The following is a 26,412-nucleotide window of genomic DNA, read 5'->3' as shown; positions in this document are numbered from 1 at the left end:
GCATCTTTTCTGAGTACACTTCACTGATTGATTGTCTATTAGGGAAGAGCGTTAAATATCCCCTGCATTATGTAGCTTTGAAGCTAATGACAAAGACAGCTTGCGCATGACTTATTAAGGGCAGGATGAAATAGAGCTCCAGCAATTGTGAAAGTGCTTTCTTGGCACAGGTCAGAGCTGATGCATAGCAGCCGAGTCTCCAGCCACGAAAACTCCACCAAGGACCTTGTTTAGTCGCATCAGCAAATAACCATATGATAAATCAGTGCTGGATAATGGCATGCACTATTACTTGCTTATGATAAAACACCCTGATGTGCTATCGGCTTTTAATGAGCGAAAAGCACAATGATTCATGTGAAACAACATGAAGACCTCTTTTCATCTAGTCAGGATACAGAGACAAGGCATTTAATGTTGTTTATTAGATACATATAAAATAAGATAGAAAAATACATTATAAACCTGTAACAATGGCTGTTAAAACAGACATGTCTTCTCATAGGCAATACTTGGGCAGGGAACACACACGTTTGAGACTGAAAGACTGCATGTCGTACACACATATCCACATGTATGATAAAAGACATTCACATGATCAAACTTGATTCTTAAAGCCAAAGTGTGTAATTTCGTTGATGTTAAAATACTTTTTTCCCCTTTATCCCTTTTTCACGTGCAGAAACAACTATAAAGTAGATCTCTCAAAACACGAGTTGATATGTGTCATTTGGCTTAACCAATGGTACGGGTCGGGGGGCGGGGCTTCCTGTTGGACTGACCATGCTTGGAAAATCATTATTTTTTATCAGTCCTCATGGTTTTCACAGAATTACACACTTCACTGTTGAATTTAAAAACCAGGACAAATCAGAATAATATACTTTTAATTCCTATTGAGTGTGAGACATCATGCTTTATCAATGACTGTATAACTCACCTCGCATCTTTCTTCATTAAGTATTTTATTAAAAAATTTTTTTAATTAAATTTCTGTATTCTTACTAACCCCCCTAAAAACTGCTTTTAATACATAGATCATTCACATTTCATACTTTCAAACGCATCAGACCTTGATATCAGTACCTTCGTTGATATCATAATATTGTTATGGCACTGGAGAATCATAAGTGAAAATGAAGGGGAATGCAGACACAACAGGAAGACATGTTTGATGTCACAGAGACTCCCCTCAAGAGGCCATTGTGTTGCATAGTAAAGAAAGAGTTTCGAGGGGGACGAACGTGACAGTACACACAGCTTACCCACCGCTTTCATCCCATCACCAACTACTGTACATGCTGTCTCAAATCCACAAAATATCATTCTTTAATCAGTATTTGTTTTGTTTCCAAAAAAGGTTTAAGCATGTTCACTTCAGAGGCAAAATTATAAAATATCAAAACTTGCTGGCAGAGAATATCGCTTGAATTAAAGTTGATAATTCTCACTCAACTGGAAACATTTATTCATTTGGTGAGATTTATGCTTAAAACAAGGAAGATAAACTATATATTCTCTCAAAACTCTTTTTTTTAAACTTCCTTATTGCAGTTTTTAACTCAAGCTAAAAACATCAAAACACTCATTGCTGGACATAAAATAAACATTAACTAGAGCTCAATATATTTAAATATATATATGTATACTGTATATATATATATATATATATATATATATATATATATATATATATATATATATAGATAGATAGATAGATAGATAGATATAGATCATTTTCATTTAGTTTAACTTGTTTTGATGTTGACGTGAAACTAAAAATGAAATAAAAAATGAATAAAAGCGATATATAAAGACATATTCGGGGAAAATACAGAAAACTAAAAACTGACAAACAATTTACCTCAAATTAATTCCAAATATTAATAAAAAGGTATAATAGTCTCTAAATGATACAATAATAACACTGCTTATTAGGGATATTTTGATATTTTAACTGCAAAACAAAACACAAATACTGATTAAAACAATTTTTGGTTACACTTTATTTGGTAACACTTTGTTTTAGTGTCCTTGTTACACATGTTACATGTACTTACTATAGTAATCACAGTAAATTATGCATAATTACAAGTAACTAACCCTAATCATAACTCTAACCCTATAGTAAGTACTTGTAGTTAATTATTATTACTCAGCACTTAAATCTATAATCACACTGTAACACTGACACTTTAAAATAAACCCTTTATTAAAATAACCCACATTCTACTTACTCAAATAAGTACTGAGTAATATTAGTTAACTACATGTACTTACAATAGAGTCATGGTTAGGGTTAGTTACTTGTAATTATGCATAATTTACTGTTATTTCTATAGTAAGTACATGTAGTAACTACGTCACCTTAAAATAAAGTGTTACCAAGTATTTTTTTTTTTTTGCAGTGACTGTATCGTACCATACTGATATAACAGTGCACTAAACTTCAACATAATGTGCAAATTAATTCATTCAAGTACTGTGAGCAAAATACCTACAATTCTGAAGGATGTGTCAAGACTGAAGGCAACTAATACACTTTGACTCCCCGAGTCTGTTTGACAGTGTGATACTGGGAAACAGGAAGGCAGGTAAAGGCCGGCGAGCCGTCAGTTATGTGGTTTCGGAAGGGAAAGCTGTGTGTACTGACCCGGGCCGGGTTTCCCAAAAGCATCGTAAGTCTCAGTAGATCATAGAGGCCATTATGGATCCGCAACAGCTTGAGGCTCTTACAAATCCATTTGTCCTTCGTGTCAAAGTAGCGCGAGCTACGTCATCGGTTTACTCTCGGGGCATCGGTTTACTCTCGGGGATTTGTCATGTCGCGTCACACATCCAGTGTAGACAGCATCACTGATTATAATGGGTTCGACTGGCTTTCATCGCATCGCTTTGCGCCGCTCGAGTCCGGCGTAGACACAATGCTTTCTGGGAAATACAGCCCTGGTCTGATCATTCACCACTGATGATGACATTCATACTGAACATGAATCATGAGAACTATGATAAGGCACTTGAATGATATTTCCCTACCAGCCCCATCGGTACAACGAGAGGGTTGTTTTGGTCATCCACGTCTACATCCAATTTCAGAAAACCGGATTGTTTTCACTTCATAAAGGGTTCAGTATTGTTCTGTTTTTTGTTCTCTTCACAATATTCGACAGTATAAAATATCGAGTAGTAAAAATATACGTTCTCTGGAGGATCATAAAAGTGTTGTTTCTGTACATGTTTTCTTTTTGTCACTCTTTGAACTTTTATCTACAAATTTCATACATTTGTACAGCAGATAGGCAAGCATGGCTTATACATCCTCAGAGAGGCTTGTTCACTGAAAGTGTCGGATTGTTCCGGAAGGGAGATAGTCTTCTTCTTCTTCTTCTTCCTCCGTGATTTCAGCCGTCTCACTGAAATCGCTTCTCAAACGGTGTACCGGGTTGCGATGATGCGATACAGAGGTGCATGCACCGTTCACACCGTCATGCGTTACATTCAGACTCATTACCGTAACTGCAGGATCACTGGAGCGGTCCGTTTCCTCAGTGCCGTCGTGGAGCTGTCGGGTTTTGACAGCGGACTGGGATCGCTGAAGGTCTGGCTTTGATTTAGAGGGAGCGGGGCAAATCATTATTGCTTATTGCTTACAAAGAGTGCAGATCTACTGCGGCAGGAGCGTCTCCGTGTCCAACGAGTGCAAGCTGTATATCCACTGCCTGGGACAGCTCTTAGATACTCTTTTTTTTTTTTTGTCTTTCATTCATTCATTTTAGGGCAGAGATGTGATCTGCAGGCAGGTAATGGGCAGGTCATCATTGGGTGAAGAGGTCAGAAGGTCAGGGGTTAGTTGCCAGTGGTGGCTGAGTGGGTTAGAGAGACAAACGAACAGAAAAGGGGGAGGGAAACAAGGAAAGGAGGAAGGAAACAAAAGATAGAGGAGATTAGTTTCAGCTAGTGAAAGCAGGATGACAATATGAAAAGCATTTATAATCCGATCACACGAATAGGCTCTTGATTCAGTCGAGTCTCCCCACAGCACAGCTTTAAAGGCCGGGACACACCAAGCCGGGACGTTTTTGAGCGACGGTCAGCTTATTTTATTCGGTCTAGTCGGATGCTGTCGGATCTATTCAGCATGTTGAATCGCTGTCGGTGAGATAGAGAACTCTGATTGGCTGTTCAGTTTAGCGAACGAGTCAAAGCGAAAGTAATGAAAGCGAGCAAAGAAGTCAAGACGGTACAGACAGAAGGCTGTTATAATTTTACGCCATCTTACCTGAGCATTCGAATATTTTCATAATAACATGAGACGACTGGAATGAAAACAAGTGATCAGCGTGATTGATATTTAAAATGGTGAGCAAGTGCTGCTTTGTTTATGGTTTGTGTCTGCAGCTCTAGTTTCGGTTTCACTTTTTGAATGATGAAAATAGACTATTGATATCTGATGCTGATATGGCAGCACAGAACACACATGCTAGTTGAAAGTCGCCTTAAGTCATTTTGGTGTGTTCAAGCGCAACGTTTTGCCAGAGACGCAGTCGACGAGATGCGACAACACAGTCAGCTTTCTTCGCTGCTAGTTCTTTGACGTCAGCTTGGTGTGTCCCGGGCTTTATATCTCAGTGCTAGACATAAAACGCATTAGCTATGCTAAATTTAAGTGTAGTTTTACATGAAAACATTCAAGGTGTAATTCTATATTAAAATATATATTTATCCCAGCTTAATATGTTTATGAATTTGTTATTGTATAAGTACGCCAATTATAGGTTTCCCCAAAACTGTATTATCGCAAAGCTCTCTATATGAAGTTATAATCCATATAGCAAATCTCTTACTTGTATTGGTGCAAAATGTAAAGTATATTATAATCTGCTAGTATACTAACATGTCAAAAACATTAACATCAGGGGCCAGTTGCATGAACATAACCACTAGACTAGACTAAGTCTAAGCAACTTCCCACTAGGCCACTAGGATTTTCTGTAAAGCTGATTTGAAACGTATTGTGTGAAAAGTGCTATACAAATAAATTTAACGTTTGAAGGCGGGACTTTCTGTTGGTTCGTCTAATTGAAAACTATTCAATAAACCCGTTTGAAAACAAACATTTTGTGGAGCTAGTTGCGAAGAAATGACTTCAGCTTTAACTAATTTGGTCATTAATTGCACAAAACTTTTGCTGTGGGTTGACTGAATGTGAGAGCCGAGGAAGAACTGTTGGTCTTCATCTTTGTTATATAATAAAATCATGAGGTAAAGCATATATCCTGACAGGTCACGTGTTAAGAAGGAAGAAATCAAGAGAGAAAACACTCAGAAAATACAAAAGAATACAATAGTGATAAATGTGTCTAATGGTTAGTAGCAGTCAAGTGAATGGACAGACTGAAGGAGCGGTCACACTAGGCTTAAGCGTGACAGGATATGATGTCATTAAACCCTTTTCGATTGGTCCAGGAGAGATTCAAGTTCAAATGTTGGCTTTGGATCTGGAGTGCATAATCTTAAACCAATGAATTGTTAATAAATAATAATGCATTCAAATGATTTGTTAGAGCCAAGAGATCAATCCAACATTATTAGCTCCTCTATCTTTTCGGCATATGACTTCAAACCTGAACTTCGGTCCACGGTGAAAGACAGATCTTCTGAGCGTACGCCGAGTCTAGTGTGAGCGCTCACGAGAGAAGAAGCTGCTGATGAAATGAGAGGAGATCTGAAGAAGGTCGGTGAAGGTCACATGACTGCTATTAAACACTTGAGCATTAAGAAGGCAGTTATGATGGAGATGGAAGATCAATGCTTTCTTGTTAAGAATCGAGGAAATAATTTAGGTCCAAAACAACCGCTGGTGCCTTTTTTGTTTTTAATTCAATAAAACTTTTTATTGCCTTTTCAAATTCCTTTTTGTTCTATGTACAACAACATAAAAATCTTGGCCTTAATGATACAAAGCAACACTACAAGGTATTTTCTAGCATAATAGCCATGGAAATTCAAGCTGTGGGACTTTTAACCTTCACCCTCAGACTATCACAGGACACATAATATAAAATGCTTTTGCATATAAACATTGAAAAAGTCTTATCATTCATATATAAAGCCCTAACATATATCCAAAAATATAGGAAATTTTCTAACATGGTGCTATAAAGCTGCTATGATGCATATTTTTCTTTCCTACAAATAGCCCTCTATAATACCATTACTATCTCTTCCAAAATACAAGTAAAATTTGACAATTCATATACATTCCTGCTTTATATATTTTTTTTAGATATATATTTTTATAGATATTTTAAAAGCCACAAGTAAATACTATTTTCTTTTCAACAACAAAAATAAAAATAAAAAGAAGCTTACAGTAAAACATAAAAAAATGTATCAAGTGGAGTTTTTTTTCTTTTCTCAAATGCATTTCTACTCTCGCACGTCCGCAGAGTGGCGCTGGCGCTAACGTCCACTCGCGGCGGTCAACCGCAAGACTCGGCAGATTCGCTTCAGTTTCGTGCTCTGAGGTGTGATGTAGCTTTCACTTTTTCAAAAAGAGATGAATGTTTCTGATGTATTCAGTGCAAAATAAAAGGCTTGTGCCACATAGAAACACTTTATCAAATGAGGCAAATATCGACAGATGGAAATAATAATAACAATAAAAATAAGTAAACAGCTGAAATAAAAAAAGTGATTCGTGTGGTCCAGTACAAATGCACAGATTGGAAATCTGGAAGTTCTGTGCAAATGGGTTCTCAAAAGTAGATTTTCTTCAAAGCAGTAGTTCCATTATATAAAAACACGTATAGCACAAAAAAGGATATGAAAAACAAAACATTAAAAGAGAGGAAGCGACCTCAGTCTCTGATCTGCTTGATAACTGTGGTCGTTTGACAGCTTAAGCAAATAAAACATCTGTATCGTTGACCGTGTGATTTCACCGAGCGCAACATGTTTCTGGATCAGCGTCTTCGAACAACATTCCGATCAGCCAATCAGATTTGAGGGACGAGTTTACAGTTTATGTCAAGTTTAGGGTTTGGTGATTCTACATCAGCGTTATTCACCCGTCATTTCCCTCTGATTTTAGGGATAAGTTATGGGTAGGGATTGGGTTAGGACTAAATATTCAGAGAGGAATGTCAAACACGTCGACCCAGGAACATGTCTTACTAGGCCAAATCACTGTGACCACACACACACACACACACACACACTGTCTAACCTGCGCCGACTGAATTTATATGTAACAGATGCATGTGAACAGGGACATTTCAGAGTTTACAGTTTGTGGAAATACTGAGATAGACTTGATTTTGTAATTGTTTCATAGTGCTGAGGTGATTATTGTCAAATCGTTATCCACCTTAATGAACGGACTAATAAAATATTTTAATTATATTTTAAACATGCGGTGGGGTCCAAATTGAAATAAAATTCAAAACCATTTTAAGCCTGGAAATAAACAAAGATTTATGATTAACGTTATGAAGCTTGAGATGCTCTTCTCTTCTTTCTCGCTGCTCACTAATGTTATATTCTCATATATATTATGTATATTTTATTAAATAAAAATAGAGCATTTTCACTTTGGAACTATACAGTACACGTTTATTGCCACTATAAATATATTTTTAAAGAATTTAATAATTCAACATTTTTTCTAATAATTTTATACCTAATTTACATCACAAAATCCACTCAGGTCAGTTAGTGATACAGACAGACTTTGTCGATTAGAAATTTACAGACTTTTTCTTTTCTTCAAAAAAGCAACTAGCAACAAATCTAGTGACTTTTTGGACAGCTGGCTAACATCACTAGTCACTATATCACACTCTTTCCACTGTCTGACAGAAAATATGTAAATGAGAAGAGCTTTATTGGACATTTGGCTGTATATAGTATTAAAATCCAGTATGAGAGCATGGGGAGAAAACGGATGTAAAACCGCAGCACATTACGTCATCTAGCGACATTTTGCTACATTTCGAGCAGGCTTTAACTCCTTTCCACTAAAAATATTTGGCAACACTGGATACAGATGATATCCATTACACAAGACTGCATACTATTACAATTTTGATAACTGTCAATCAAATCTCACTATCAGCAGATATTTGATTATTACATTAGTACTTAAATAGATCTTAACCAATTAACTGATAGATAATAAAATGGTCAAATTAAACAGGCTGTGCCCATATCATATTCCAATTATTTATTACACTTATTGATTCACACAAGGTGAAACAGATTTAGTAAAGGCCATCTTTCCTTTCTTTAAAGCTGAAGTGTGTGAGTTCTGCACCACTAACATCATAAAACAGAATTATATAAAATAATGTCTGTTTTCAGACAGGTTTCTCCTCCTTCATATATTCCGCCACTGGTCAAGTCAATGTTGCTGTGTTGGGCTGGTCGGGATGCTCATGGAAAAAGATCAATGTTTTAAAGGCATTCTCAGTCTTTACACATTTCAGGGGAATCAATCTTAGAATTGGCTAACTAATAATTGAAACTGCATATATTTTAACATTGACAAAATGACACACTTCAGCTTTAAGCTTTTCATAATAATGGCATTTTTCTGTTTGTTCTGAAAGCCTGTAACCTATTGATAGCGAACACGCATTATTGCTATCGCTGCGATTTCTATTGTATTACATGTACTTATCAACAACCACTTTAGCTCATATACAAAGGACAAGTTCATGATGAGATCCATTCAAATGGTGTCCAAATGTTTCAAGAGTCAAAATATATAAAAGCTGATTTGCTGTTTGCATAACTAGAGAAAACTAAAAATGAGTTGTAATTGGGTGAATAAAGCCCATGTTCACATGAAAAGATCCATTATTTGTCATCAACATCATGCTGAAATCATAAGGTCATCAAAATAATGGAATGAAGTCAACCACTCCACCTGCGCAGGAAAGACCACGTATACATGAGTGTGTGTGTGTGTGTGTGTGTGTGCTCGCACAGGAACTGAAGGGTTCAGAGCAAACACACCTTATTAAATGGCACGTCTTTTAACATGCTCAAACTGCACATGCTTCACAACAGATCAGGACCAGCAGTGAGTGTCTACTGTGATGAAGAGAAGCACATGAACTAAACTAACCTCTGTCTGCGGTCACTACCCTTTGGTAAGGATGGACGCGCAGTTCGTGCCTTCGAACTTTAGCTGTCACCGCACCTGCTTGGATTGCAATCACATCAACATCAGATCAGTCAAACCTCACAGTCTCCATCACACGTGTGTTGACAAATGCAAATCATTTAAATTATACAAGTTAAGGCACAAATAATACTTTTGTAAAATCTCCAAACACGTGTTTGTACAAAATTCAAACATGGTTCATTTATCCCCAGTGGATCGGTGGGTTTTTGCGTGGCTTGGACACGGGGTCACAGACATTACTCTCACCGGGAAGCTTTACTACTCACGTAATCTTGCGCAGGAGCGACAGCGTTTTTAAATATAATACTGATAAAGTCCCTCTCTGAGATAAGGCACAGAGAGAACAACATTTAGGCACATCTGCTGGAGTACAAAACAAAAACAGGAGAATAGAAATGTACGGCAATGAATTAAGTGATTAGTAAAGCAGAACAATCGATTTTTTTTTTTCTCTCTCCTTCCAGTCCACACAAAAGCGTAGCAGTCAGCGGCACAGTCCCGGGGAAACGTGTGAGCGTGAAGGCATATGTATGGCATTACAGGTACAGTCTCTGTGGGCTCTGGGAATAGCCAGTGTAAACGAACAGGAGTGTGTCGGACTGACTGCTAGGCCAGATTCATGCTCGAGAACAAACATCACTCAAAACCAACAAGGCAGCTGTGAAACGAAAGCGTGTGAATGTTAACACTCAGATGGGATGAGGGGCGCAGTGGGGATCCCGCGAAGTGGGGAAAGCCACACCTAAAGAATGAAGGAAGGGAACGGGAAATTAGTGGCGGGAATCAACACACACCACAGTCAGACGGAGCGCGTTCTAGGACAGTTTGAGAGACGATGGCAGGCGATCTCAGTGAAACCAGGTCATACACCGCCGTTCAACAGGACTGGGGTCAGGACTATTTTTTGAATGTTTTGAAAAAAGACTCTTACGGTCAACAAGGCTGCATTTATTTGATCAAAAAATACTATAAAAACAGCAATATTGTGAAATATTATTACAATTTTAATATGTCATTTATCATTACTATTATTATCAATGTTGAAAACATTTTTTTTGTGTGTGTGTGTGTGTGGAAATCTTTCTTCAATAGAAAGTTCAAAAGAACGACATTTGTTTGACTATTTACAGTCCCTTTTGATTCAATTTAATGCGTCCTTGCAAAATAAAAGTATTTCATTATTTAATAATATTACTATTATTTAATCATATTATTTAATATTTAATAACAAAATTCTTTAAAAGAACCATTTTGAACAGCAGTGTATATCTGCGTCATATTTCAACCAAAATCAAAAGAAAAATCTGACATTAAAGTTGTTAAGATATTTTGCATTGTGACAAAAGTCAAATAAGAACATGTTCTCTGTTACTATAATGCAACTGGGTGTTTTGCTTTAGACTTTTTGGTAACACTTTACAATAAGGTTTCATTAGTTAAGATCAGCTAACATGAACTAATAATGAACTGCATCTATACAGCATTTATTAATAATGTTTATTTTAACATTTACTAATACATTATTATATCAAACATTGTATTTGTTAACATTAGTTAATGCATTGTGAAATAACATGAACAAACAATGAACAGCTGGATTTTTAACTAACATTAACACAGATTAATAAATACTGTAACAAATGTTTTGTTAATTTTTAGTTCATGTTAGTTAATACATTAACTAATGTTAACTAATGAAATCTTATTAAGCTACAGATTTTTTTTTTTAATTAATCCTCATGATTTTGAATCACAATAGATAAAAACTATTGAACTAAAACTGTAATACTTCAGTGTAACAAATACTAATGATGTGTAAAAAAGCACAGCTGAAATGGTCTCCTTAAGCATGTGGTTTGAAACAGGCCTCACAGTGATTAGAAAAATGTCACCAAAAGTCACAAATTGTTTTTCATTTTTCTTAACGCCAAACAATTTTGTGGTAAACTATGACCCTGACATGTTATTAACAAGCTTAACAAATGGAAATGTCCTTCTGGTGTGATTATATATTGGAATATATAATTATATAAAATATATAATGTCACTTTAGATTTTAAGCCAAAATGCCCCACCAAAGTGCGTTAAACTGTCCTAAAACTGCTCAGTGAACAGCCTCAACAGATGCCCGTTCTCAGATAGTCTCCCCTCACAATTTAAGCAGCCCCCATTCGACCCCCACTGTCCCCTCACCATCCTCATGTTGCCCCTCCTGATGCCCCTCACCCTGATGTGTCCCGCTCAGACTGAGGGATGGGGGTCATCCAGAAAGGCTTGTGCAGCAGTTTGGGGCTCAGTGCTTTGTCTCCCTCATCATTGTACACACAAAAAAAAAAAACTAAAACATCACATTACAGATAAAAAAAACAAAAAAGTACAAAACCAAACACAGAAAAACAAAAACCATGATTTAAAGAAACAGACAGAATGAAAGAGGCCGGGGAGTACAGCCAGTCCGATAACAGGAGGCGGAGCAGGGGGGCGTGTCTGCGGTGTGGGGGCGGGGCTTGTCGGAGGGGGCGGGGCAAAGAGGGGCACTTTAAAAGGGAGGCCGACCGGTTGGCTCTCCGCGCTGGACTGTGATGGGAATGTGACAGGTCTGAAAGCCCAGGTAGAGGGGCAGCTCTTCGGCCTTTGAGGACGCTGTATAGGTCACACAAGAAAGAAGACAGGGTGAAAACCTCTCCAAAAACACCCTTCCATCTCTTATGGGGCGTTCACACATACAGACATTATATCACTCTTACTACCGCTTTAATGATCCTGCTGGGCTGTTCATAGCTTTTAAAAATTTGATCACAAAAGCAATATGCAGGCCGTGAAAACATGTCGCTGTTTTAATCTGACAAGGAATCGGTTTACTTGCACACTAAGAATATTCTTAAATGTGAATTTCAGCAGTGCATTATAAAAGCTGGACAATTATCAATGAATGAATCAAACCTAGAATGCCAATCATTTCCGAGATGGTTTCTGACATGCCTGATATTTGTTTTGTAAACAAATGTAAATTTACTTTTATGTTTAACAAAAATAGCTATATTTTAAATACATTTTTAATTTTTTATAAAAAATACATTTGTATTTATCTAAAACTAAAATCAAAGCATAAACATATTTTCATTACTTGAAATATTCTTAACACTTTACAATGATTAGTTACCATTAATGTATTAACTAACTTGAACAAACAATGAGCAATACATTTATTGATGTATTTGTTAATCTTTGTTGACATTAGTTAATAAAAATCCAGCTGTTCATTGTTTGTTCATGTTAGTTTATAGTGCATTAACTAATGTTAACAAATACAACTTATGATTTTAATAATGTATTAGTAAATGTTGAAATGAACATTAACTAAGATTAATAAATGCTGTAGAAGGTGCAGTTCATTATTAGTTCATGTTAACTAATGAAACTTATTTAAAAATAAAAACTAATAAAAATGACAAAAAACACCACTAAATTACTAAAACTTTAACTAAAATTAAATCAAATAAAAATGTCTAATATTAACCAAAAACTATAATAGTTTATCAATGCTACATAACTCCCAAACCTCCATTTGTGTTATTTCATCGTGATGACTTACTAGTTTAAAATGTGGAAATAATTAAGTTGTAAATGGGTAACATGTATGTCTCTCTCTTGCGGCATTGCATCACTGCTCATTTGCATAAAGATGTGGTTTTCCTGGACACACACACACTGTGGACACGCCCACACTGGCCACGCCCACACTGGTTACTGGAAATCACCAAATTAAAATGTCTGACTTCCAGCTGCCCAGTTCTTGCAAAATCGCTGTATATGTGAACGGCCCGTCCTTCCCTCCACCCAGACAGTGTAACGCAGAGACTGTCCTATGAGGACCGTGCTGAGAACCATCCTGCTTGAGACCGGCTCAATAAACATGCTTATTGGACAGTAGCTAAACCCTCCTTCATCTGCTCTAATTGGACACGCTGCTCTTGGCATTGGGACGGGCTATTTGTCGCTTCTCAACTTAACACCGTGCCTTTGGGAGAAGCCAGTGTTAAACTGGCAGAATGCTGTTGGAAACATGATATTCATAATCGGCTTTTCTCAAGTGCTTTAATGAAGCCATACAGCTTGTGTGGAGTGGAGAGGACAGGGCTTTTGAGAGAGAGCGCTCTCATTATTCATATAAAGCCAGTAGAGCACTTAAAAGCCAAATCATTTATGCAAACATTTCTTAAAAGGATTTTTTCTTCTTTTTTTTTGTGATGAGCGAGGACTTTTTACGACGCTAAATGGATTAAGTGGAAAAGGCTTGATGTATTGTTGTTTTTGTTTGTATATTACTGCGCATTACGTCCTTCTGCGACAGCAGAGGCTGGTGGTGCTGGTGGCCTTAATGCGGGAAACCAGAGGCTTTTGGTTGGTGTAGGAGGGCAGGTTTTGGGTGTGTTTATGTTGGAGGATATTTTAGAAGAAGGCATAGGGAAGGGGTGGGCGGTGTGATCAAATCTTACATCACAGTATGTATTATATCTTAATATACATCCTCTTGTTGATACATTATTTCATTTTTATATGGAATTTCATGTACACAAAAGATCAGGGGCCTAGGTCACAAAACATTAATAAGATGCCTATTTTCTTCTTACACTGTAAAAAATGTTTGTTTTTTTTTGTTTTTTTTTTCAAAGTTCACATTACTGGAGAAAATCTTTCTACTTTAAAATATCATGTTTACTTCAGTGTGTTACTTGCCATTTTTTTGTAATTAAATATGAAATTTACAAGAAATTTCTAAGTGAAAAGGGGAATAATAATCCAACAGCAAGGATTACATCTGAAAATGGTTATTTTGCAGCTGACCTTATTGCTTATGCGTTTGTAGGAGTTTCCCTTTCAGATACAAAATTGATGGGAGGAGAGTATTTAAATGAATAATGCAAGCTGATTTACTAAGGTTTGCACTCGTCAATTTACTGGTATTTGCACCATTATTTAGCATGTCTTAAACAAGACACTAGTTTGTGCTGCTCTTGGTACGGAAATGATCCGGCTAACCTCTTAAGGTTAAATATTTTATGAACAATAGTATGCACACTTATTATGATTTTTATGGTGTTATTATGATTATTATGGTGATCTGCAGGCAGCAGCAAAAGACAGTCTTTGGGGTGTTTTTTATCGAGCTAATCAACGAGTCTTCAGCAAGAAATGCCATAAAATCAGAACATTTTCTTCTCAGGATGTTCTGCAGAAAATATCTGAAAACTTTTTGAGCATTTTTCAAGATCGATTCTTAAGCTACGTTCACACCGAACGCGAATTGAGCATCTGGAGCGAGTGATTTCCATGTTAAAGGGATAGTTCACTTTGAAATTAAATTTTGGTATGTTTTAGCTTACCTCAAGGGCATCCAAGATGTAGGTGTCTTTTTTTCCGCAGTAGTTTCAATTTTGATATTTTTAGGTCAAACCGTTCTTGTCTGTCAGTCATTTCATGCAGGTCTATGGATACTGTCTCAAAGAGCATGCACAAAATTCAAATTAAAACAATTCCCCATCGTCCAAATTAAACAATTCCCCATCGTAAGTACACATTGATGGCATTGTTTAATTTGGACGATGGGGAATTGTTTTAATTTGAATTTTGTGCATGCTCTTTGAGACAGTATCCATAGACCTGCATGAAATGACTGACAGACAAGAACGGTTTGACCTAAAAATATCAAAATTGAAACTACTGCGGAAAAAAAGACACCTACATCTTGGATGCCCTTGAGGTAAGCTAAAACATACCAAAATTTAATTTCAAAGTGAACTATCCCTTTAAGTCAATGTAAAGGTCTGGAGGTCCTGCGGCTCGACAGGCGCGTTTAGCGCGGCGCAATGGATGATTTCTTCCTCATTTGCGAGTCCAGTTCTTGCGAAAGAGGTGAATTGAGCATCTGGCGTGATACGCAAGAGTGATATGCACGAGTGATTTTATTTGGTGCTTTTTGTGCATTCACGCATTTGAAGTGAATTCATGTCTGAAACCAGTTGAAAAATCTTTGGCGTCTGTTCGTGCCGCGTTACCCCTACGCCGCTGTTCTGCTCTCCAGAGCAAATACAGAGCGGTAACTCTCTCGATGAATGCTCGATCAACATCAGCCATCTTGCAAACAGACAACCGCCTAGCACTTGCCCCTCCCACAAGAAGCGAATTTCACCTCAAACGTGCGTCTATTTCGCTTCAAACGCTCGCTTTATACGTGCGTCCTATTCGTAGTCGAATTTATTCATAAAGTTTTTCGCTAAGTTGAGATGTTGATCTGCAACCGTAAACAACCAAAATTGCTTCAAATTGTGCAATATAAGTTTTAAGCTTTGTATTTTCACGTTTATCCCATATTTCTCTATGATACATGTAAATAAGGAAAAGCAAATATATTTACTGTGGAATAGCAAAATGTCACATGCTAAATATCATCATACCGCCCATCCCTATCGTACGGCCATAGTAGACATGGGAGTCCATCAGGGCTTTACTTTTTGTGGCTACTGTGGCTAATGGGTTTCCAAAGTTACTTGCCTCACAGCATTTTCATTGGCCACATGGGGAAAATCTGCCATATGGATATTTTTAATATTATTTTATAATTTGGCAGCAGGTACATTAGGCTGCTGTCACTTTAAGACCTGACGCACACATCCATTATACTGTTACACATGTGTTTTCTTTCTCAACTGTTTACGTTCACTTAAAACATAACTGACTGAGTTTACGTGAATACTTGCCAATACAGACATTTTGACATTATTTTGTGTGTATTTGACTGTTTAGGCGCAATAAACAGCGACTCAATTTAGTACTGAGAGCGCGCTTTGGGTGTGAGCACAAAATCTGCGGGAATGCCGAAATTCAAGCCCTGTAACACCAACAATATTTATCTGGGGCAAATGAAGCGAGTGAGTGAGGGGAGGCGGGTTTGTGTGTCACTCGCTGTCAGAGAGATGAGAGAGAGAGAAAGAGATGAGCATTTCAGATATTTCAGTATCGGTTTGTATCGAAAAAATCTCTATTTTTGACAACACTACATTGCACTTAGTTTATTATTTCAGATGCCTTTTTAAAAGACTACAACTGAAAACTGTTTATAGGCCTATTATACATAAAATTCAACCCACCAAAGTGGCTAGTAGGAGTGACTGCATTACACGCCACTGCTGAAATCCACCAGCATTCGGCGGGTTGGTGGGTGTTAATGTCAAGCCCTGGAGTCCACGGGCCATGCTGAAAGGGTCTGGTTGAGGTGAGACATTGGCAAGTGTGGCTATGCTTACCTAACACCCCGCTGGAGTCGATGGGATACTCCAGAATGGAGGTGGCGGGGGCCAGTGTGTAGGGGTAATCGTAGGGTGTGGCGTAGATCAGGCCTGACTCTGGGCCGGACTGCATTAGGGTGGCTCCTGCCGGGTGAGTGGAGCCGTTGGGCATGACGGTCTGGATCTGGCGGATGAGGGGCATGAGGGTCGGCCCCGCGGGCGTAGGTGTGCGCAAGGTCGTGGGCGGCAGGACAGGTGCTGGGCCGGTGATGATCCGAGGCGCCTGGGCGCTCGCTGCAAGAGAGAACGCAAGGGCAGCTGCGGTGAGCAGAAAAATGCGAGGGTGGGGGGTGGATGAAGACGGGTGGGGTCGGGACAAAAAAGACAAAAACAGTTAGAACCATGCACAGGCAAACGCTGGACACAGAGCATGACAGCAATGCTAAAGCTGTTCAGCTATTCATTAGTAAACAATGCCAGCGGACTCAAAACAATATCGCACTCCTGCAGTTCTACAGGCTTCGGTACTATTTACTCAAGCAGCAAAGCGAGGAGGAGGATGTCACAACATCCAGTAAATTAAGGAAACATTGTTTTCACAGATAGCAGAGCATGTTCTCAATTCTTTCAGTTCATTAGCTGCTCTTTGGATGTAGGCGCTAATTCTGGATCACAATACTGAGACACTTGTCAGAGGATTTATCAGGGAATCAGGGTTACTTGGATTACTGATTACCGAGAGCCGCACTTACAAAGGCTTCACACAATACTGTCTCTGTTTGCTAGCAGAGGAAGGGGAAGCTTACGTGATTTGATATTGGCGTCTCTGTAGGTGCCGTTGAGAATGGCCAGTTCCATCAGTTGCATCTTCTTCAGACTGTCCTCTCCTTCGGCCTGTCGGAATAAAGAAACGCAAAGAGGTCAAAAACATAAGCATACTCTTCGCTACTGCTACTATTCACGCTGCAGCTGAAAGCATTTTCTAGTAGAACTTTATTGTACAGTCCTGTTCCCCACATACATACTGTGTACTTATTATAGTAATTACAATAACTGGGTAATAACTAGGTACTAACCCTGAACCTACCCCTAAATCTAACCTTAACCCATGTAGTTGCCTTATCTTAACCAGTACTTTCTTAGGTAGTTACACTGTAAGTGCACATACTGTAAAATAAAGTGCAACCCATTTTTTTTCTTCTTCAAATCTAACAAAATCTCTTGTACAAAGTCTCACATGTTTATCTAATGCTTGGCCAGTACATTTCAAGCACAAGGTTGTACATTTTTAATATGCGTTCTTCCTCTGCTTCGGCGGTAATAAACCTCAGTTCTCCAGGGTGATCGAGTTTCCTTCAAAAGGATGTGCCATTAAAGCATGTGTTCAGGTAGCCAGCTATAAACATTTCGAGAGTTTAAATAACTCTAAGTAGCTACTAGCTATAAACTAAGTTTAAACTAATCCGCTCCGCCATGACAATAGACAACCGAAAGAGAAAACTAATCACAGAAGACAACACCTGCATTAATTCCCGAAATAAGCAGAGCTTGACATTAACACCAGCCAACCCGCTAAATGCGTGTGTATTTCAGTAGTGGTGTGTAACACAGTCACTCATACTAGCCACTTAGGCGGGATGAGTTTTATATATAATATATATACACTATTCAATAGTAGCCTTTTAAAAAATCATCTGAAATAATAAACTAAGTGCAATGTTGTGTTGTCAAAAATATAGATTTTTCGATACATATCTATACTGAATATCCGAAACACTTCCAATACAAATTTTCTGTAGAATAGACACACAACACCAGCTGCGCTTTCTCTTTCTCTCATCTCTCCGACAGCGAGTGACACACAAACCCTCCTCCCCTCATTCACTCATTTCATTTGCTCTGGATGAATATTGTTGGTGTTACAGGGCTTGAATTTCAGTGTGATTGCGCATAATTGTACTCATTCCCGCAGACTTTGTGCTTACACCCGAAGTGCACGCACATAAAGCCGTCTCTCAGAACTAAATTGAGTTTTTTCCACTGCTTATTGTGTTTAAACAATCAAATACACACAAAATAAGGTCACAATGCCGGTCTTGTTTTAAGTGAACGTAAACAGTTGATAAAGAAAACGCATGTGTAACAGTATAATGGATGTGTGCATCAGGTCTTAAAGTGACAGCAGCCTAATGCACCTGCTGACAAATTATGAGATGATATTAAAAATATCTGTATGGCAGTTTTCCCCCATGGTATCGATGTTAAAATTGTGGCCAATGAAAATGCTTTGCTTTTTCTTTGGAAAACCACTAGCCACAGTGTCAAATTCAGAGTATGATTTACCATGCTTGGTCTTCGCACGTCACTTTCACTAAATCGAGTTTGCGAAAAAATATTGTAGCTTTTCCATCAATTTTCACTCATCACTCCATTCCAGATCTCCCAGCACAGTCTTCGACTGCATCTTTTTAGCTTTTTAGAAGATTTCTTTTTTTCAGCGTATTAATTCTTTTGTATTGTTTATGTCCTCAATTTAACATGTTTTTCTGTATGATCTATTAAAAAAAAGAAAGAAAGAGAAACTTTGAAGAATATGGGGTAAGAGTCTTTAGTCTTTGTTACATGTAGTTGCTTTAGTAATTACTATAAATTGTGCTTAATTACATGCAACTAACCCTAAACCACACTCTAATCCTAACCCAAACCCTAGAGTAAGTACATGTAGTTGATTATTATTACTCGGCACTTAAATGTAAAATCTTATTTTAAGGTGTCATTGTTACAGTGTAATTATTTATTTAAGTACTTACTGTAATGTAATGTACTTACTATAGGGTTAGGGTAGGATTGAGGGTAAGTTGAACGCAAATGCAATTGTGCATAATTTACTGTTATTACTATATGTAACAAGGACACTGTAAAATAAAGTGTTACCTAATGAAGTGTACATGAAAATGGCCATGCTTATTTGAACAGCCCCGTCCCTCGCATCATGTCTGAGGGTCTCAGAGAGATCAGTGCTGCTCCCTCAGTGTGTGTTTGTGGCGTGTGGAGATGAGCTACAGTAAGAGAGATGTATTTACTGCCCGGTCCCCTGCGCCCCCCCGTCACCGCTGAAACACTGCCCGCTCTCTCCCTGTGCATCTAAATATCAATACTTTATTAAGTCAAGAGCCCGCTGATGAATAGAGTGGGACAGAGCTGTTATAAATCACTCTCTGTCTTTATTTAATCAGCCTAATGTGCTCTGTCCTTGAGAGGCTGGCCTCTGAGAGCACACGTTCACTTATGAGAGCCAGAGAAAGTTGCGGGGAAAACTCTTTTCAGAGATGGCCTACATACTGTAGCAGAACTTAAGAAAGTTATGTTATGAAGTTATGAAATATATATGTTATTTCTTCCTGTGTTGTTGTTTTGATCTACACTACATCGTCCTGGTGAGTAGACATGCTTTATTAGTGGTGACAGATGACGGGACCGCAGGAGGCTACCTCTCTTGTTTTGAAAGCTTCAGGAGGGTGAATTGAGCTTGGTCTTACGGATAAAAGAGAGTATTCAATGGCTACGCTTATGTGGAGAGGAATATTAGCACGATGCTCACTGCATGACAGCTGAATCATTTAGAAAGGTTTTAGTTTTGTGGTAAAACTATTAGTCGTGAGTATTGCAAGACTGATCCAATAATGAGTAAAGAGAGATTTTTGGTAACACTTAAGATGAATTAAGAATGAACAGCATTTATTTATCTAAATATGTTAATTTCAACACTAATACATTATTAAAATCAAAAGTTGTATTTGTTCACATTAGTTTATGCACTCTGAACTAACATGAACAATCAATGAATGACTTGAACTAACATTAACAAAATACTGTAACAAATGTATTGCTCATGGTTAGTTCATTGTTAGTTAATACATTAACTTATGTTAACCAATGAAACCTTATTGTAAAGTGTTATCAAGATAAAAAAAATCTAAAATACAGTAAAAACTGTAATATTGTGAAATATTATTACAATTGAAAATAACTGTTTTCTATTTTAATACATATTTATTTTATTTTCATTATTAAAACCTGTGTTGGTTTAGTTAAAAAATTATAATAATTACTAGCTACTAATGAAATCTTTAACAGTCTCTCTCTAAAAAAATATTGCATTACTTATTACTAATTGCTTTCTAAATCCCTTATCATCCTCAACCAGTTAAACAATACAAAGACAGACATGAAACTGCTCTTTTCAAACAAATGATATAATATTTGCATAAATTATTCTTGAACTGATCAAAGTATTTAAATGGAGAGGGTTACATTAAAAATACACATTTTTAAAAATATTACATGTTACATTTTGATGTTAAATCCACATCATTTTAATCAAATTTTTCTCTACAGTTTTAATGCAATTACTTCAGAAGTAACTGTGTTTAAATGACAGAAAAATGAAGAGTAGTCCCTTACTTTACTTTTTCAAAGGAAAAGTAATTAAATTACAGTAATTAATTGTCACACTGTTAAAAACAGTTGTGCTGCTTAATATTCTTGTTGAAACCATGATACATTTCTTTTTAAGGTTTCTTTGAATGTTCAAAAGAATAGCAATTATGTATGTCTTTACTGTCACTTTTGATCAATTTAATGTGTCCTTGCTGAATAAACACATTATTTTTTTGCAAAAAACAAAACAAAACAAAACCCAAAACAGTAGTGGCCAAAATGTGCAGTATAAAACCTAAACACATTTCAAGGACGACTGTATCCCACAATGCAATGCACTCGACATCCTGACTTTCCGTGATGAATGAACCACATAATATAACTGTGATTTTTAACACCTTTTTGTTAACTCATTTGATTGGAATGACAAAATTTAGGATATTTTTTACACATCTTTACGAGATGATGAATTAAACAAATACAGTGTGGCATAATCATAGCAAAATGAGCATAAATGTGGCATAATTACATTTTGAAACATTTTTGTTGTCTTGCGTCAGATGATATTCCTATAAAACAGTCGGCAGCACACAGTGCACACTGTCCAGCGCATTCCCAACACAACCAGTGTTCAAAGCCTGCAGTTTCAGGTGCGAGCCAGTGAGAGGTGCTGTGATGTCATCAAAGCGTTCTGTGAAGGTTGAGGTTGGGATCTGGAGGGATGCTAACTGTCCCAGACAGTAATTTAAAATCCAGTTTGTATCATGTTCAGCACCACATATTGTGAATTTTTCAGTCTGCCATGCTTTGGCAGCCCATCCGTTTTTCAACCTACAAATCAAAAACAGCTTTCTGCCATTGCGGGGTTCAATACTGATGACATCACTCGGGTTTTCACACTTGCCGGTAATGTATTCCGGCACAATCTCCCTCTTTCTGCTCTCAGTCACAATCGTTTCTTTCCCTGGCCTCTTCCTCTCCACTGTCCCTCTTTCATCCGCATCTCTCGCCCTCCTTCCATGACAGCGTTGCCGAGGGCTTTTCCTGCTCACACAGTGAAACCGAGACACACTGACAGAACAAAGCCTCTCTCTGCAGCAGAGCTGATGGTTAATGCGCGAGTCTCTGCGTGCGAGCGCTCCAAGCCAACGCCTCTGGTCCTGATTTCCCTTTAATATATAGAGGACTCTGGGGTGGCTAAATCAAATTCTCACCGATTGGCCACCGGGTTCTGACTAATTTTGCTTCGTTTTTCTTTCACCCTGACGCCTACAGTGCGTTTCGATTTCTCCCATTGGCTTGTGGCCCGTCTGCTCCTCTTATCCTGTCTCTGTTACACTGAATGAACTGACCTTCACATGATCTGTGACTGCATGTTCATGTAAGGCGTCCTGAAGATATTCTGTCAAGTCTTGTTTGCTGCTGTTCCACGTTTACACGTCTTTTGAAGCCGTATATGTACCTTTGTTTTGGGACAGTGATTGTATGCAGAGTTATCGGATCTTGTCACATGCATTTGACTACTTCCAAATGTGCTTTGAGTGATCCAATCAGAAACTTTGGTAACACTTTAGTTTAGGGTCCAATTCTTACTTTTAACTAGTTGTTTATTAGCATGCTTGTTACTAGGATGTTGACTGTTTATTTAAATACTTATAAAGCACATATAAATGCCTTATTCTGCATGATCATGTTCTACATTCCAATACCTAAACTTAACAACTACCTTACTAACTATTAATAAGCAGTAATTAGGAGTTTATTGAGTAGTTAATAGTGAGAGTTGGACCCTAATCTAAAGTGTGATCAAAAAAAAAAAAAGAAGAAGTTTCTTATGCTCACAAAGACTGCATTTATTTGACCAAAAATACAGTAAAACAGTAATATTGTGAAACGTTATTACAATTTAAAGTAACTGTTTTCTGTTTGAATGTGTTTTAAAATGTAATTTATTCCTGTGATCATTACTCCAGTCTTCAGTGTCACATGATCCTTCAGAAATCATTCTAATATTTCTTATTATCAATATTAAAAACAGTGCTGCTTCATATTTTGGTGTAAACATCAGGATTCTTTAATGAGAAGAAAGACCAAAAGAAGAGCATTTAATATAATAGAAATATTTTGCAACTTTACAAATGTTTTTACTGTCAGTTTTGATCAATTTAGAGTACGTTTACATGACAACGATGCACTAAAAAACGGAAATGTTTTTCCTTTACATTTTTCATGCACAGATGACAACATTGTCAAAATGATCACAGTTCACACGGATTCGCGAAACGACTAAAAAACCCTGTATTATTCACGCCAGACCAGTAGATGGCGATGTCACTTTGTAAACATGAATACCTAATACACATGCTCATGACGTCACCGTTTCCACAAATTCATGTTTTTACATGGAGACGATAATGGCATCTTTTTCAAACTTGCACTTTGAAACCCATTTTCAGACCCCAAAAACGTTTAAAACGCATAATTTTTTTTCCTGTAAACGCCCCCTTAGTGCATCCTCGCTGAATAAATGTATTGACAACATAGTGACCCCAAACTTTTGAACGGTAGTGTATATTTAGAGCTGACCACTGTGATCGGATGACCCAATGATGAAGTTGATACCATTTGTAAACAGTGCCTAAAAGTGCTATGACACAGGCTCCATCAGTAGGTCCAGGCAGAGAGACTAGAAGTGTGTGTGTTCAGGTCAGGCAATGTAAAAGGCTTTTAAAGTCCGCTTGCATAAAGAGGAATCACTCTGGAGCTATTCAGACTGGGATCACGATGACCTTTAGAACACAATGCCTGCCAGGCTACAACTTTCCATCATGGCCTGTCAGGTCTGCACCTTCATCTCTCTCTGTCTCTCTCTGTCTCTCTCTGTCTCTCTCTCTCTCTCTCTCTCTGTCTCTCTCTCTCTCTCTCTCTCTCTCTCTCTCTCTCTCTCTCTCTCTCTCTCTCTCTCTCTCTCTCTCTCTCTACAGTCTCCATAGGCATCTGGAGGTCATTGCGTGTCTGTGCTCTTGGTTGCTACTCAACTACATCAGTGTATTAACAGTATCATCGTTCACTTGCATCAAGTTGAACTCAACTTTGTTTAACTTTGTTGCATCGCCAACGGTCGTTGTCGCTCATCTCATTGGAAATCCTGAACGCTCATTAAAAATGAATGACTGCAGGTTGCTCTGTCATTGCAAATCACTGGCAGCGTGAACGCCAGACTGTGTGATTTCAGCAATCCTATAAGATCATTACAAACCACACTGTATACATCGATCTAATAAACTTGGAAACGACATGTATGTAGACTGTACAATGATGAGACCTATTGAATCATACGACGCAAGTTAGTATAGAAGAATAAAACGTCATCAGCATGTGCTAGTGGTAAACAAATAGAGCAAGATTTTAGTTTTTAATGTGCACTGAAAGAAAGAGGAGAATATGGACTAGGGAAAAGAGGCCAAGTTGGCATGACAATTTCGCAATTGGAGCTTGAGGTAATAGTTTTAAGTTTTAGCGCAATGTAAAGTTGATTAATACGCCATTTCGTGTTTAATTTTTATTGGCTAGTCAGTAGTTGTAGGTCGTAGCAGCAAACACTGTGAGATGTAGGAGCACTGTTTATGAGCCACGACCACAGCAATCACCATGATTGGTCATCTTTTGCCTGGGACAGCCCAAAATCAATGTGTACAGGGCGTTAGGTGGCATCCTAACTGAAATGGATCCTCTTAAGTGACGGATATGGAGCGTTCTACATAGGCAACGACTCCACACGACACTCAAACAGTGAAGCACACTGGAGACTCAACCCACATCTGAAGTTAGCATGTTGATCACTCTACAGTGTGATACTCTAAAAGGCATACTAAGATGTACAGTAGCACTCACAAATGGTGAGTAAAATAGTCCATTTTAAACAGTTGTGCTGCTTAATGTTTTTGAGGAAATCAATATTTTTTATTTTTTGATGAATAGAAAGTTCAAAAGAACAACATTTATTTGATTTTTTTTTTTTTTGTAAAGGGGGTCGCACACCCCTGTATAAATTTACATTTATTTGTCTCAAATCGTCTTTAATGTATATACTGACTTCACCCTGTGCTGCAATATACATTTAGTTTTAGATTCATTTACAGAAATCAGCTGCGTGGATGAAAACTGCTGATGTTATCGGATTTTCAGGTGATATTCTCAATTCATTCAGTTAACTGAGGTAGTGTTCAGACTGCAGACTTAGCAACGATTTTATTTAATTGTACAGTACAATCATAACATAGTACAGACATTATCTTAATTCCATAATGTCCTTAAACATAACAATATTGCTGGCCATAAACTGAGAAAGTGCGGGTCCGGTGTGCGATATCTCGAGTTGTCCTAGACGTGACGCGGCGCGGCGCTTCTCATCCGGTGTGCGACCCCCTTAACACTGTACAATAAAAGTCTTTACTGTCACTTCTGTTCAATTTAACGCATTCATGTTGAATAAAAGTATAACTTAAAAATAAAATAAAACACTCACTGACCCTAAACTTTTAAATGGCAGTGTGTGTTTATATTATAAACAAATAATTTTGTAAATATATATTTTACATATAATCGACATTCTGTTTGGTCTGCCATGCATTCTGGGATTGCATGCAATACTGACTCAAGGCCTGACTTAAATGCGCAAGTTCTTTAAAGTCTGCTGGATTCTGATTGACTGTCATTGATTTTATAGTTAAACTGGAAAAAAAATGGTTTGAAAGTGATTCTTTTATATTTAGGATGATTTTAGAACTATATCTTTATCGTTATAGTTATCGTCCTTGGTGTGAATTGTGTCTATCCACCTTATTCCTGACAACCTTACTGTGTTTTGAATTATGGGTGGCACTTCCGGTTTGGGGAACTTCCATTCAAAAAGGCTGAAACGAATCAATTAAAATCATAAGGTTGCCCTACAAATAAAGCTGATCTGTCAGTTTGACTGGATGAGCTGTCAATTTTCCTTCATAATTTATTTTCAGACATCATGAGAATAACGTTATACTTGGTATTTTAATGTGACATGTTATAACAAGAGTATCTATGGCAAGAGCTCTTTTCAGTCGCTGCTTTCTTTTTTTCCTTTGCAATCCGCTGTAAAAGTACAACATATACTGCATATTTGTGGGCTGTTCTCCCGAATTTAATTTACGATATATTCCATTAATAATTCACTGGAATGCACGAAGAATCTCTCGTTATTCTCCACAAATCCTCACTTCTCTTGCTTTCACAGGTAAATGCAATTTATTATCAGTCAAAATGATGTAAATCACTTTGAAATAGTATATTAGAAGTTAATGAACATTTTTGATTAAGGCAACATAAGTTACATAATACAGACATTTATTTCTACAGTGATTAACCAAAGACTCGCGCTTTTGGGTTATTTGGTCTGTTGAAATACCTTGTTGATGCTTTTACACTTTTAAATTTCCTTTTAATGTTCGTTGAAGG

At 37.5% G+C, this 26,412-nt stretch overlaps 1 protein-coding gene across 8 annotated transcripts in view; it reads right to left on the bottom strand.

Moving 5' to 3' along the window:
- Positions 1-2,279: 2,279 nt before the first annotated feature.
- qkib (QKI, KH domain containing, RNA binding b) overlaps positions 2,280-26,412 on the bottom strand; it is a 106,023-nt gene continuing 81,890 nt past the window's right edge. Inside the window, exons 5-9 of one of the 8 annotated variants that reach the window (XR_013819481.1) lie at positions 17,286-17,373; positions 16,498-16,797; positions 9,131-9,208; positions 2,721-3,863; positions 2,281-2,684 (exon numbers count right to left, since the gene is read on the bottom strand). Coding sequence is in view for 7 of the 8 variants with exons in the window: in XM_079854530.1 (XP_079710656.1) it covers positions 16,292-16,797; positions 17,286-17,373 (594 nt within the window). In the remaining variant the exon portion in view is untranslated. Of the gene's footprint in view, positions 3,864-5,493; positions 9,209-10,958; positions 11,834-15,012; positions 16,798-17,285; positions 17,374-26,412 lie in introns of those variants that run through there. The other 7 variants (XM_079854536.1, XM_079854533.1, XM_079854534.1 and 4 more) reach the window with 7 other exon arrangements.

Source organism: Squalius cephalus (assembly GCF_949319135.1).
Source record: "Squalius cephalus genome assembly, chromosome: 21".
Lineage (NCBI taxonomy): Eukaryota > Metazoa > Chordata > Actinopteri > Cypriniformes > Leuciscidae > Squalius > Squalius cephalus.
The sequence above is the reverse complement of the archived record's forward strand: the minus strand, read 5'-3'. Positions and strand labels throughout refer to the sequence as shown.